The 16,099-nt window shown below is 42.5% G+C and overlaps 1 protein-coding gene across 1 annotated transcript in view; it reads left to right on the forward strand.

Annotated features, from left to right (window-relative positions):
* The first annotated feature begins 2,177 nt into the window (after positions 1-2,177).
* The window catches only part of LOC138285403 (collagen alpha-1(XXVIII) chain-like), a 196,383-nt gene continuing 182,461 nt past the window's right edge, over positions 2,178-16,099 (forward strand). The window contains exons 1-3 of the mRNA XM_069225287.1: positions 2,178-2,321; positions 14,472-14,635; positions 14,928-15,490. Of these exons, the coding sequence (XP_069081388.1) occupies positions 14,479-14,635; positions 14,928-15,490 (720 nt within the window). The 5' untranslated portion in view covers positions 2,178-2,321; positions 14,472-14,478. The remainder of the gene's footprint in view (positions 2,322-14,471; positions 14,636-14,927; positions 15,491-16,099) is intronic.

The following is a 16,099-nucleotide window of genomic DNA, read 5'->3' on the forward strand; positions in this document are numbered from 1 at the left end:
CTGTGACTATTCTGCCAGGAAGAAGGACTGCTGTGCTGAATGGACTGCTACCCTGCTGAATTGCTTGTTTGTTGAACTCAGAACTGCTGTGCTCTTGCCTTGCTGAGCTGCCCTGCTGCCTGCTGTCCACTTATCTGTGTGAGAAGGGCTGGGCCTGCATCACTTGACCTAAGAATGTATCCAAGGGCTTGTCTCCTGTTGCCTACGTTTTAGGGACACAAAAGGCTTAGAACCCTCCTGTTCCAACCGTTTGGCTCATCTGCTTGGAAGTCTGTCCTGCCAAGTGGTGCCACCCCAGTGCTGGACCCTCGGAAGTGGGCCTAGGGCTTTGCTCCAGTGGAACTGACGCATACTCTGCTGCGAGAGCAGAATCAGCACATCGCCGCTATTGCAGGAACTGGATCGGCACATCACACTCCGAACAGCCGCACTGCATTTGGAACCACAGCTCAGGAACCAACGCATCACTGCCCTTGCATGGAGAAGATCGATGCATCACGTCTACAGCGTGGAGAAAATCAGCACATCGCATTTGGAACCGCTGCACTTTGGAACCACTGCTTCACTCACAGACCAGGGAAATTGGCTCATCACCTCACCTGCGTGGGGATCAACAACGCATTTCGCTGTTGTGACCAGGATCAAGGCACTTTTGGGACGGTGCCTTTTTCAGGATTTTTATCTGGCCCACGTTCCATCGTGGTTGGACTGACCTCTTAACTATGTCCCAGTCCAGCGCAACCAATTAACTCTTTAGGCGCTACTTGCTTCTGGATGCAAGATTTTGCCTTTAATATTTAAATATTCGTATCTTGACTTCTAATGGACGGATTTCTGTTTTCTCAGTCTTGTCCTATTTATAAAATCATAATCTAGCTTTCTAATCTGGTGTGGAGTCATTTTGTGGTGTTTTCACTGTGTTATTGTTTAAGTATTGTACAAATACTTTACATATTGTCTCTTTGGTTAAGCCTGACTGCTCTGTGCCAAGCTACACAAGGGTGAGCACTGGATAATTTAGGGTATTGCATGATTTACCCTGACTAGGATTGAGGTTCTTACTTGGACAGTGCATGTACCTCTGCCAACTAGAGACCCAATTTCTAACAGATGCCCTTTTTGAACACTTGCAAACAGTAGACCTAAAATTCGTGTCTACCAAAGTCTTTTCCTAATAGCAATCTCTTCTGGATTTCTTCCTCTTTTTACTTGGAACTGGTGGTAACTAGGTGCAGGTGTTACCTTATTAGCTGTGGTGGAGATGGGAGGGCTGAAAAGTGGTTTCGGGGAGAACCAGTAAGAGCATTTGCTGCTTCCACACTGCACAGAAAGATGACAGGTGCAGGCTGGGTGCAGGAGCTGCCTACAGTCCTTGGAGCATTTTACAAAGTCCCGAGATTACCAGGTTCCGTATTGTCAATCCTGATAATCGCCACGGAAACACTGGGCTTCACAGAAAGGCCCATAAGTGTATACCCTCGTGAATATCACTCTGGACTTTTCATAAAGAGGCCTATGCCAGAGGCAGTGCATAGGTTGTGGTTTGAGTAGAAATGTAATGGCATATATACCTCGTGTTTCTTTTAGCACACATCCTCATTACCTAATGGCTTCACTTTACTTCCACAGATGGGGTCCACTTTTTCCTCCAGTTCATTTTATTATCCATTCAGTTTAGAGATAAATGAATGCCTTTTGCCTCCTTAAAAGCCCTAATATTACCCCAGTCAGTTGCGCAACGACTCGGCATAAAGAAATTCACGAGTGTCAAAAAGGGAGAGGGGTAGAAAAATGTCCGTGAAGAACAACTAACAGCTATATTTCTGTAAACTGGTACTGGTTAGAATAAAATCAAGGCTTTAAGTGTTTAATCCAAACCGATGAATCACACATCAGTGTAACATTCCCAAAGTACTAACAAAAAGATGAGCAGAACAAAGACAAGTACCCAATGCAGCCCCATCCCTTTCTCAAGGAAGACACAATGCAAAGTGCTTCCAATTGGTGTGTGTGTGAGTGTGTGTGTGTGTGTGTGGAGCTGCCTTCTTCCATTCAGCTAGGGTCGTCCCACTCCGTTTTCTTTGCAGGGCCTCCTATTTTTTCGGAATCTGTTGTTTCCCCTTCTGAAAGGGTCGTCCCGCCTCCGTTTATAAAGGACAGCCTGGTCGGTGAGCAGTGCAGAACCCAGGAGAGAGGAGGCTGTTCTGTAACATGGGAAGTTCTCCCCGGGCATTTAACATCAGCCTTCACTCGGCACGTCTGCCCTCCTCGCACTGAAGCCTGCCACAGACATTCCAAGGCACTGGGACCACAGCTCCGAGGTACTGTACGGAAGCGAACATGTCTCACTCTGTCCTCACAGCTTGGGGGGACTTTGGGAGAGGGCCTTTCTGAGAGCATGCGTCTTTCTTTGCCTTTATCACAATGCTTAAATAGCTCAATCTTAAAAGCAGGTAGGGGGATAAATACAAGTTTTAAGTGCTAATCGTTATACTCAATCTCTCTTTTTTAAGTTTAGTTTAGTTGTTAGGTTTCTCTTCTCATCCTGTTGCTGCATTTTGGGATTATCTAATTTTGCGTGGTTGCGCTTTGCTCCTGGTTCGTGCATAAAGGCGTGTGAATAAATGCAAATATACTATGTATGCTATTAGGGTATTTGTGAAAATAAAGGTTACCGTTGTTCTCAGTAGGTTGAATAAATAAGATAATAAAATCGCAATTTATAATTTCTGGAGTACAACTGCTATTTTTTGATAAATGCGGTGTAGACGTTGAAAATGATTTCAAAAAGTACGAGGTTGATTTCTTGTAAGGAATGGCTGCTCATCGGGTTAACGTTGCAATCGCACCCTCATTTGAAACAGAAGCAACATTTAAATTTAAGTCTGGAATTATGAAATGTCTCCTCTCGATCTATCTTGTTTTGACTTCTGAAATATATCCATGAGCAAGCAATTTGGTGAGGCCACCGCCATACCAGCATCTACGTCGCAGCTGGACAGCTTAATTGTAGAAGACACAAAAAGGGTCATTGGGGCCATGACTGGAATTAAAGCCATTGTGCCAGAGACCAAACTGACCTGCTTGCAACATCGAAATACACAAAAAAGGCAACACCCGGGAATGGAGGTGATGAAGAAGTCAAACTTTCCCAGGAAAACCTGTTATTAATGGAAGACCGGTGGAAAGGATGTGCTTAGGATGTACAAATGGGGCGGACATCTCTCTGCAGGTGATGACTTTTAACACCGACACATTGAAATATTGTCAAGTATATTTCTGAAAATTAGTTTGGCTTTCCTGATACGTGATATATATGATTTTGGTTTTGATGAATTGTAGTGCCTTCTCCTCCGCCCTGCCTCTTTTTCTTGGCACAGTGGGCTAATGCACAGCCTTTAAGGAGAGATGGGGTTAACAGTGAGCTAATGTAACGTCCCACCTCCACACCCCACCACTCCTGCCCCCAGCAGCTAAAAGGGTGTGGGGCTAAAAACGAGGGTTGGGGTTAGCAGAGCAGCTGTCACTCGAGGCTAACTCTGAACAAAGTGCTAAAAGGCCCCGAAGTCAGCTCTTTATTCAGAATTGTGCTTCATTCGCGTCAGCGCGGCTGTCAACCTCTGGAGGATTAACTGAGGGGCATCCTCAGCACGCACAGTCGTCCCGCGTGAAAGCCATGTGCATTGTGGGAGACGATGTGCCCTGAAATGCTGCCACGTCCACGATTGGCTATTTCTGAATCCTACATAAGTAACTGAGGCCCTGTAGACAGCGGTGATAAACGGCTTGGCTTCAGAAGCAAAGCACGGTGTGGTCCTTCCAGTGATGTCACTCGCATCTGAGAGAGTGATGGGAAAAGATAATGTATGCATTATAACTTCATGAAATAAAACGTGTGTGTGGTAGGTTTAGCAGGAAACAGACAATTGAACAGTGTCCTGTGCTGTGATTTCCTTTTGCCTCTCACCTATGCCTTAAATGCTCTAAAGAGCATGGACGCGAAAGCCTTGACTCCAAGTGGTACATGCGCTGGAAGGAAGCAGGGAGGGAAGGCCACAGTTTTGCGAGTGCACTTTAGGTGGTTTCAGTGCCTTTCTCCAGTCCCCAAACTGCAGGCTTGTAATGGCGGAAATGAAGGAGCAGGGCACCGTGCCAATTTTCGGGCCACCATTCCCCGGACCTTGTTTCCCCTACACAGTAAGGAGTGGGGTCATACGGCCCCTCGCATTTAAATTATTTGATTAATTATGGGCACCTGGTCCAGCCAGTGACGTACGCAAGATGAGTCCTCCCTCCCTCCGCAGAATCTGCTGAACGGTCACTGAGCATGTAGCACACATATATGCTGCATCCCCTGCACCTTAAGTGGCAACTGAATATGACGCATACGATAATTTGATTTTAATCGGGCCACGGTGGCTCTTATGGATGTGTAGACCCTTGTTTCTCCACAGGGTGCAATGTAGGAGTGACGTAGAGGGTGCTAAAGTAGTGCACCTGCCGCGCTGCACGAGTCTTGCGCTCACGCAAAATATATGTTGCACCCACACACAACAGAAGCGTGAGCTGACAACTAAGACCAGGAACCCTATTGGAAATAAAAAGACGCTATATACGCATAAGATTGATTGTCTGACTAGTTTAGGAATTTGTAATGTGTGCAAATACCAAGGACATTTGAAGAGGCAACGCGACAGCGTCTCATTCTCAGCAACTCAGACCCCTAAATCTACTCCTTTTTTGAGTTCATGAGCGAGGACACTTTTGTTGCTCACCATGAATTAAATATTCCTCAAGCTCCTTTGGACTCGTGACATGTCCCCCTTTGTTTCTCAAAGTGGCGCTTTGTGGGTAACCTCTTGCCCGACTTTAAAGAAGCGCCACAGAGGAGGTGCAGTAACATTGCAATTTACATTATGTACTCCCACTGTCCATGCTCCTGGGTGCATCAGTGCAAAGATGACACACTCTTCGTCGTTTCTGCAAATAAAATATGCATCCATCTGATTGGTTTGTCTATCACTCAAAGTACAGAAATAATCACTAGTTACAAAGGGGGCTACCGAGGATAAAAAGTATATGTTCAATTCCTTTGGGTTGACATACATTTTATCTACAAAGTTTGTGAGGGAAAATCGAAGTGATTCTTTTTATTTGCTGCACCTGGTGTGAGGGTCCAATATGAGCGAGGTTTGAGGAAGGATACCGGTGCTTAATTTGAGCCGGTTGTTACCGGTGGCACCACCAACACTTATTTCTGGGGACCGGGGCATATTTTACCTTGTGATATTTCCTGAGAGCAAGAGAGGGGCACAAAGCGGAAAGGAGGAAGCAGAGAAAGTCGGAAAAACTGTCACCAAGGAAAACAGCAGGTACCTGCAAGAGTAAGATACAGGGTTAGGGAGTGTCTGGTAGTCGATTAAAGAGGACTGAAGTGTATTAAAGGCTACACAGCCTTGGTTTTGGTTCACTGGTACCGGCCGCGGGCTTCTAAGCAGAGGTTAAGGCACAGCATGTAGGGCCAGATTATGACCTTGTCAGAGGGGATTACTATGCTCCAAATGTGAGGATATCCCGCCTGCCGTATTACAAGTCCCGTTATATCTTATCCTATTGTAACACGGCGGACGGGACATCCATCACATTTGGGACAGAGTAATCCTATCCACCAAATTCGTAATCTGGCCCATAGTCTTTTTACAAATTAAGCATTTGGAGGACCCTACCTGCAGTGAGGAGCTGAGAGTGGAAGAAGAATGCCTGTGAAGAAGCACAGCAGGCAGCATCGCCAACATGGGCTCCCGTGGGTGTGGGCACAGGAGAACAGGGAGTGTGCCTTCCTCTTCAAACTGCCCAAGCCTTGCAGTCTGGAATGGCTTCCTGGAGAGTTTGCAGGCAATGTGAATCCCTCTTCTTCCTTCTCCCACAGGAGCCCGTGTTTCATATCCACTGGGAAGCTCATGATGGGGCAACATCTGAAAGATTGAACCCTCCTGCCCCCACTGCCATCTTGCCACCCTTTCCACTGTAGAAGTGGTGCTGTACCACCAAGAGTTTACCTCTTGAAGTTCACCGCACCCAAGCGGTTACAATCAGTGCTTTAAATGGGCAGGTTCTGTCCGGTACTGAAGACCTGCACTTCTAAAATTTGAAGGGGCGAGTACCTGCACTTCTCAGCACTGCCGCAATACATTTAATGGGAGAGTACCTGCACTTTTACATGTCCATTTAAAGCACCGATTACAGTATGATGAATTACAAACTTCTCTGTCTGTGCACTTGTTCCTTGACCTGCAGCCCCCGGCTGTTTCAGTACTAAGACTTACAAACAGCGCTCTGTATGCACCTCTAAAGCAGGGCCATAGGTGTCAGTAGTACAGCAGGTGCAGTGGCACTGGGGCCCAGGGTTCTGAGGAGACCAATGCATCCCACCAACATAGTTTATTCCTTCCCAAGCTCCTGAATGAGGGCCAGTTTCCATTCTTGAAATAGGACCCAATACACCCTTGTAGCTGTTTCAATAGAAAACTCTCATCAGCTCTGCTGATGTAGCTCAGTCATGTCCAGCAGCATCTAAAACTGCCCCAGGACTAGGAACTACGGATAGCTCTGCCAGCGCACCTCTCCTTGCCTGCACAGGCATTAAAAACACACGTTTGTTTTTGTCAGGGTACTTGCTATCGGGCTGTATCCAGAGGGCACCAATTGTCTTCACAGCACATGAGGTTTGGGTAAAAGAGTCTGGGGCTAAAACGACAGTTTATAATGAGTTTCTGCCCCTGTGAAAATAAGGCCTGCTCACATACATTCAACCTACCGTACATTATTGTTTTATAATTGCATTGGAATAGCGCTTACTATCCCTGACGAGGCACTTATTCCACAAAGTATTCGAGCACTACTTTTTTCTAATGTTCTATTGGTGACACACGCACCACGTACAGACTGAAATAGCTCGGGGTTTGGGAGTTAAACATAAAGATGTGGGGTTTGCTGTTACAGTATTGAGGTATACTTGGCCAAGCAGGATCTCATACCGCGACAAGATGTTGATTGATTACTCAACAAACACAACCTGCATGCAGTGACAAGCTTGTAAAACGAGAAAATGTTAGAGCGAAAAACCTAACCTCGGAAAAACAGAATCAGCCGACAGAGAACACGAGGGAAACGGAATGCAGGAGATAAAGTAAAACGCAAGCGAGTCAGAAAGAGCTCTCTGCAAGGGCAATGAAATCAGCCGAGGTAGAACTCAAGAGAATTAGAATGAGTTCATGGCAAACACTAGAGGAACGGAATGTGTTGATGTATAACAAAGAACCGCTGGAACCAGCCAACGCAGAACACCACGGAGAGACTGAATCAACCAGTGTGAAACACGTGAAACGAACCAGCTCACGCAGATCACAATAGAAATAAACTCCGTCAATGTAGAAAAGAAGAGAAATAGAATCAGACAACGTAGAAGGTAAGATAAAGAGAGCGAAGCAATGTACACATGTAAGGACAGAACCAGTCAATGCATAACACGAAGTAAATAGTAAGAGTCAAGGCAGAGACAGGAGTTCAGGAGAGTTAGAACAAGCCAGTGTAGAACCGAAGAGAAATATAAGCAACCAATGAAGGACACACGGGGAATAGAACCTTCCAGAAACAGGCAAGATAGAAGCTTTTTAAACAGAGGAAATGGGGTCAGTTAATTAGAACAGATTAGAAATAAAATGAATCCGCAATTAAATGGAGTAGAACGAAGTGGGAACAATAGTAACTGTAAAAGAAGGGAGAACTAGAATCAATGTAGAGTACAAAAGAGCTAGAGCAAGTGAGAGTAAAGAAAAGAAGAGATAGTTTAAGTTAGTATGAAACAAAGGAGAAACAGAATCACTCGATGTATAACACAGAGTGACCTTTGAGAGGCAAGTCCGAGTTTAAAGTTGCCATCCACTGAATGATGTCACGATATGTCTCAAACCCAGTTGTTATCAAAGAAACAGTCTGTAAAGCGTATTGCTGGTGATTGTTAATTGTAAGAGACTGCACAAAGAGAACTGTTTTTGCTCTACACTGGCTAGGCCAACAAGTAATAAACCAAACTAAAGAGACAAACTGTACTGTAAGACTTGCATGTCAGAGGGTTTTGTTGGGCCCAGGTCACAATTATAATATAGGGCCCCATATACAATGAGCTTCTGTTTCTACTTTAAAAAAGATATATCCTCCAGAGAAAGAGCCCCTGGTGTCATCCAGCAGTATAACAGTGTTATCTGAGCCATCAGAAAAACAGGGAAGGCTTGATTGAAAACCTATAACCAAAATCAGAAGTATGCGCGTAAGACATTGAAGTAGGAGGCCCTAGGAATATTGTCTCCGCTGTCCCCCCTTCTAATGGCCCTGCTCCTCAATAGAAAATAAAAATAATGAACAGTTACTAAGACCCTCATTTCAAATAAGGCAGAGTGGTACTGATGAAAGGATTTGACTAGTAGTACAACTCAGCAGGATTCTGAGGTTTATCAGATGCAGTACTACTGTGAAATGTTACCATACCTAGTAATATTGTGAGCCCTGAGCAAGCCTTCCTTGAGCTATCTGAGATCATTACATTCACTTTAGATGAAGGTAAAGACACTGCCCTTATTTAGCTTGATTTTTCTGCAGCATTCAATACCGTCTCCCACCCAAATCGCCTCCAGCAGATGGAAGTGCTAGGTATCGCATGGCAGACCTGGAGTTGGATAAAATCTTTCTTGGAGGAAAGAGAGCAGGATATCTGGCTGGCTTCCTACCAGTCATCTAGTAAGCAGTTAACATAGGGGTTGCCACAGGGCTTATCGCTTAGCCCCAGATTACTTAACAACTATACAGCACCTCTTGCCAAACTTATTGAGTATTCCAGGGTGATTACTATCTCCTATACCAGTGGTTCCCAACCTTTTGACTCCTGAGGACCCCCAATGAATCATTACTGGAAGCCGGGGACCCCCAGCAATATGTACGATTTAATTTTCAAACATTAAAACAGTAATTCGCAAAAAATATAACAAGTACACACCAAACAAATATTCAAATTACTAAAGATAAAATTATTTTATATTGAAAAAATATGCAAAAATCGAAACATTTTATTGGGAAAGTTAACGCTGCATCTCGGCAACTACCTTTTCAATGTTTGGTTTTATTTAGGAAAGGTGAATCCTCAGGTCAGATTCTACATTTCTGGAGTGATTTCTGTTTTTATTTTTTTAGGTATGCACGAACTGAGAAAGCTTTTTCACATAAATAAGTGAAGGGGAAAGGAAGTAAACCGTAAGGGCCTATCATCTCTTTCTAGCCCCTCTATCACATGTAGTTCATTTGTTTTATAGCACCTCTCATACCACTGAAGGGTGTCAGGGCACTTTACAGGGGACTACAAGGTGTAGGATTCACATGTCATCCATACTGGTAGGCATTTTCTAAGAGTGCTTGGTCTGGAGAAGCACAAACTTAGGATTCAGAACACAGCACAGTAATTAGCGATGACGTTAGCACAGTGCCTAATTTGTAAATAAAAACGTGCCGGTGCCCAAAGCCCTCCTCTTTCACACACGGCTGCTGCAATTAAATGTGGGTACACGGAATACTGAGGCAGCGTAATCCTGAAGCCATCTCGGGACTCTTCAATCCATTTACAGCCACTCCCTGCACCTTCAGCTCACTCTTGCAGCTTTCTATTTTCTCCTTTTGTGACGCTTTTTTGTTTTTTCCTTCCTCCGTCTTTCCCATATGTGTCTTTTGTTCGCAGCAAATGCTTGAAGCAGAAGAAATACGGTCCTCAAAAATAAGCGCTGGTGCTCAGCACCGGAAACAACAAGCACAAATTAAGCACTGCATTAGCAATAAGAATGTATTTCTACACAAGCAAACCATTTTTTAGGAGCATAAGGAAAATGAAAGACTAGGAAAAAACAACTTTCTAATTAGTGCCATGCAGTTTGCATGCAGCTCTTTAATGGCAGTTCACAGCTCATTGTGTTAGATTACGATTATGAACTGCATAGTAACAAAAGAATCTCTGTGACAAAAGCAGTAACCCACTGTGCCATGCACATAAAATACTGTTCTTTGCATGATACACATTCTTTGCAGCAGGCATATTAACCATCTGCGCTACCTTTGAGTCAAAACTGCCACTGCACAAAACTCCCATCTCTCTCCAGCAGATACATTAATCACTTGAGTTATCTTGATGCTTTTACTTTTGCAGTACAAGGAGCTTTGCAGTGCCTTTAAAACTGCTCAACAAAGGAAGTAATAAATATGAATACACGCACACACTTTTTTGTCAGAGGTCCCAGCTGGAGAAGTGCCTTCCTCCCAGCCCAGGCCTGCGGACCCTCTGGGAATGAGTCACGGACACCTAGGGGTCCGCGGACCACAGGTTGGGAACCACTGTCCTATACGGATAATACCCAGCTGCTCCTTTTGTTTGTTTTCACCATGATACACCTAGGTTTCATCATTTTTTCATGTCTGATAAATGCGTTGAATTGGCTGCTAGAGAGCTACTTACAATTCAATTCATATAAAAACAGAGATTCTTCTATTTGGGCAAGTAAGTCAGCAGTGAGTCTATGACTATTGGCCAAAGGATTTTCTACCTCCCTTATCATCAGCTTCAGTAGCAAAGGACCTCGGAATCAGGATTGACTACAAGCTCGGTTTTGACTCTCAGATCCTTTCTGTAGCCAGCACCTGTTTTACCTTTCTGCGTTCAGTTAGAAAAAGTCTTGAATTTTTTCCTCTAACAGCTCACAGGACAGTTGTCCACACATTAAAAACTATCAGGTTAGACTATGGGAAAACATTGTACTTATGTATCCCTTGTAAATGGATTAAAAGACTGCAAACAGTACAAAAAGCTGCAGCATGCCTTATTCTGACATTTACAGATGGGAGTCCGTCACTAGACATCTATATGAATCACACTGGCTGCCTATTAGGTAGAGGATCCTCTTGAAGGAATAGTTTTCTTTAACATCAAGTCTTCTATAAACGAGGCCTACATTACTTGATAAACTGGAACAATTTTTATCATCCAACCCTCCCCCTTAGGTCCTTGTCGGCGCCCTAAGTTAGAGTGCCACATTTTTTAAACGTCAGATGTGGGGACCAATCGTTCTCAGTGCTGGCTTGCAAGGAATGAAATTTGATGACTCACGCTTTGAACAGCTTCTCCCACGATCTCTTGTTCATGAAAACACTAAAGACCTTATATTTGCCTTGGCCTAAGATGATGTAGCAATGTGACCTCTGGATGTCTTCAGTGCAAGGACTCTCTGTTCAAGTAGGCGAGCACTTTATAAATTCATTAATTCACTGATTCATTCATTGCCACCTGCTTTCCTAGTCACAACTTGCATCTTTGCTTTCCTAGACACAAATTGTATCTTAAAGTCGGTTGAATTTGTCAGCGAAAAAGGGCTCAGAAATTGGGAAAAACAAGCAGTACATGGCATAGTATTACCGGATTGAACATGTAATTTCCCATTCAGGGCCTTATACTATTATTAGCTGGTGAAGGTGGTTTTAGTACCACCCAGTAACGGTACCAATGAGATTGATATACTACCCAGTTTTGTAGGCAGATTCGTAATGAGGCCCTAAGCATGTTGCACACTCATACTGATTATGTACAGAACGTGAACTAAGAGTTCACAGTACATTTGAAAACAAACTAATTTCTACTGGTGTGATTGAAATGAACCCTTATTTAAGAGCAACACATCCATACTTTGGCTTATCTTGTTCCAAAGAGTGATTTGTGCGAGTTGCAAGACGCCTGCATGGTCTAAGATCACAGCAAGATGTTTCCACTAAATCTAACCCCAGTACATCTCTAACATTTCATAAACCAGGGCAGTAGAAGTGTGTGTGCATGGTCCCTCAAAGATGCATACTTTGCATTGCAATGTGGTTAAAGGTCAAACCTATTAGTCACACCTGGATTCTGGCCAGTGACTAGCAGGCAGTCTACCTGTGGAAACAAATCCAAGGGTTTGCATGTGGAATTCTTGTACTGACTGACGAAAGACACAATTGCTTCATTTTCGATCCCATCATTCTTGTTTGAGTTACTCAAAGTGCAAAGTTAAAGGTCGGCCATTGATCGGCGTGTTTTGCAGATTGATCTGGGTCACTTCAGGCCAGGGTTGCATTTTCAGCTAATATGTTTCAGTCATCCAGTTTCTAACTTTTTTATTTGTTGAGCTTCGTGTGGACATACAATTAAGTTATATTTTTATAAGCACATATTGAAGAAAATACACATACTGTTAGAGAGGCATTAAACAACACAAGCACACATATCTAAAGTAACGATGCATTGTACATATGGCGCTTTCAAAAGAATCGTTTTTACTCATTTTCCAAGGCTTTCTTTGTAAACTTTAACAAGTAAAGGACAATTTACCAAAATTGCACTTTAATCTGGTCTCTCGAGATGCTGTCATTTTGCATTAGAAGTATCGTTGCAGTGGAATATATGGGAGTAATGGTGCAAAGTGGGTTTCAACCTTTGATTACCTCTAGCAAAGAATAATAGATCAGATCCTCCCAAGGCAACAGCTCAAGTATTCAATTGTTTAAGCACAAACATGGAGGATTAAGGAAACGTGTATTTCTGTAGCACTACTGTTACCTTAACTTCAACTTTTTCCAAAAAAACAGAGAATTATAAACTCATTTATTCCAAACCTTTATATCCAAATGAGAACCATCAATATTTATTCTAGAATTATTTCTAGGTACTTCTAGAACAATTTCTATGGTTAATTGCAAATTATGGCTTCACGTTTAAAGACTGAAAATCTGATAGTGGTAACTATAGGACTCCTAATAAACAAGTTTGTGGACCTTGCACATGATCTTAAATTTGATCCTAGCAAACAATACAACTGCATATAAAACATTCCCTGCCATCTGGGTAGCCAAATGTTGTACCAGATGGAGTTTCTAGATGCCCTTCAATAAAAGACTCTAATGCAGGACAGGACAAATGTCCAATCAAGAGTCACATGGGTTTCTATTACTGTTGACTGATATGGCATCATGTTCCCCCTTTATGAAATTGCCAGACATAGTGACAATAGTTATGTGGGAGAGGGATGTGGAGGAAAATCTGTTCCAGCTTTTCCAAATTCGCTGAAAAACATTTTATCTGGGGCAGGGTGTGCTTTTTCAAATATTTAGTTGTTAAAGGTCAGTCAAATTCTTAATGGTTCTAATGTTATCAGAGTATAGTGATGATCTCATTATTTCTTTTATTTAAATGCAACCAGCTGTTACGGATCACCACTTTCTCACAAACATTTCATTAGGGTTGCATAGTTAATGACAGGTCCATCAATGGATAAATATTCCTGATCGTAGTCAGCATGAGACTGCAGCTGCATTCTTTGATCCCTGATAAAGGCAATCACCAAAGTTAAACAGATGTTAAACATGGCGGGTCGGGAATATGTATGGCTATCTTCAAAATGACACCCAGGCAGCAGAGTTAAACGTTAATATCCCTACTCTTGCTGTCTCATGGCCACATTTTATAATGCCCTTATCCAGGGTTTTCCCTTGGGCTGAATCTATGGGGGAGAGCTAGCATGTAAATATATTCAGATTCACTGTGACAAATGCTGCAGGCAGGGCAAACAAGATGACTACAGACATTTCCCTTGTTCCCGTTCTGTGACCTCATCCCATATCTATAGTAACACTGCCTTCATCCTCCAATTATGGAGCGGACCGGATTGACCAAGATTTGACAGACAAAACTGATTCAGGAGTATCTCTAGGTATTCACAGACTATAATTTATAGCTCTCCATTCTTTCAGATCAAGGCTTCTACAGAACAAATTAGCTCAGCTATTTTACACTTAAGTGGGTTTATTCATGGCTCAAACTCATCTAGAGAATAAAGGTTTCAGACTTTAGCATGCGATTTCTAAGATGTCTTTGAGAGTTTCTCAGTCTTCTGCAAGAATGAAAATTGTTGCACACTTTAAAGGAAATCTGTTTGGGGGGGATCTCCTCCCTTAGTTGAAATACACTGTCAAAGAAAAGGCTGTTATAAATGCAAAACAATCAGGGAATGGAATAGGCCTATTGTGCAGATGTTCCTGAGAAAGATCTTTATTATGTGTTCCCTAGTCATGCTGGGGTCATTGTAAAATGTCTAGAATGGCTGCTCTGATTGACAATTAAGGTTAATCTGACATTCCTTGTCAATGCTAAACCAAGACCTAGACAGTATAATCGATAATTATATAAGGTCTTTGTCCAGAAAGCCTTCTGAAGTCCAATCTACTATTATTTACTATTAAAAATGTGTATTCTCCATTGAAAGAAGAATTCATATCTTAATAATGGGAATGTAAACATGTTGTAAGTCAGAAACATATTCAATCAATATCTCTCTTTATTGTTTTCTGTTTAGGAGAAACATGCCTTCCATTGTGTGGTGGCTCCTCTTCTTATTAGAGTGCCAGACACATTTTGCACAGAACTTCAATGAAGACAAAAGAAATGGAGCTAGAAGATACAAACCTAAGGCACTTACGTCAAATGCTGTTGAAAAATACCCCCTTCTCAGTGATCTAGGTAAATGTATAGAATTTCTGTAAGACGTGCTGTAGTCCCAAAGACTCCATGAAATTTGCATTTACAGTACTGCTATTAATGCATATGATAATTAACAATCTAAAAATGAAAATATGATGCCAAACATGATCAATGACAAAAGCAAATATTAGTCAAGAGTGCTTATTATCATGTTTGTGCTAGTACGCAGAGACTCATGTTGTAGGTAGTGGCCATAGACTTAAACTTACCAGTGTTTGGGTATAGTTTCCTGTGATCTAATCAAGCCTGTTTGTTCATAATTTTATTCCAGATGAAGACTGTATCCTAGAACTGACATTTGTACTGGACAGTTCAGAAAGTGCTGGTGCCTACAAAAAAGAAAAACAGTTTGTGTCAGACACAGTGGATAGGCTAAAAGGAATGCAACTGCCATCTAAGCGCAATTTCAGCTGGAGGATGGCTTTGATCCAGTACAGTAGCACTGTCTTGACAGAGCAGTCTTTCCGCGACTGGAAAGGCCCAGACAATTTCAAAGAACGCATTGCTCCCATCTCCTACATCGGCCATGGGACCTATACAACATATGCGATAACCAACCTCACTCAACTGTACATGAATGAAGGGACCCAGAACAGTGTGAAGGTGGCCATTCTGCTGACTGATGGGCGGGACCACCCAAGAAATCCTGACATCTCGACAGCCAGCCTTACTGCCAAAAACAATGGCATCAAATTCTTCATGGTAGGACTGTCACATGTGGCAGAGGAAAGATCCAATGCAGAGAAGCTTCATCGGCTGGCTAGTGGCCCATCCACCAGATTTGTGTATAACCTGAAGGATGAAAGAATTGTGGAGAAAATCCTCAAGGAAGTGGTATGTACTAGTAAGAGTGTGTAAAAGCAGTAAAACTGCCTTGAATGTTAGTGAGAAGTTAGAGAAATGAAACATTGTATGAAACATTTTCACAGGTTTCAGTTTCACTGTGAAAATTAAGTCTTCTTCATCATGATCATTATGATCCATTTTTTTCAGGGCAACATTTTTTTTAGACCTATTAATTACATATATCAAAACAATAAAAGGAAGAGCACATAGTTAGTCAGATGAGTGATGTATTTTGTGGGACCAATGTTAAGTAAAATATAGAAGGTCCAAATATATAAGCATTTTTGGGTCCACAAAGGACACTTGTTCAAGAAAACTACTCCATGAATTTGCTGAATTCGCTTTTGCCACAAGAACATGTTGCATTTTAGCAAACAATCGGGGCTGGTGTTAGATAAAGCCATATTTTGCAATGCCATGCTTTGTTAATGGATATTGCATTGTTAATGGGCGATTAACCATTCCAGAGGCCACCTAGACAATGGCGGGGTAAGTAGCTTCACAGGGGTGCCTTGCATTACAACTGGCCCTGCAACTAATATAGTCTCTTGATCCCAAATTATTTCTAATCTTTTAGCATGTTATTACAATGAATAA

This window comes from Pleurodeles waltl, chromosome 3_1, assembly GCF_031143425.1.
Source record: "Pleurodeles waltl isolate 20211129_DDA chromosome 3_1, aPleWal1.hap1.20221129, whole genome shotgun sequence".
NCBI lineage: Eukaryota > Metazoa > Chordata > Amphibia > Caudata > Salamandridae > Pleurodeles > Pleurodeles waltl.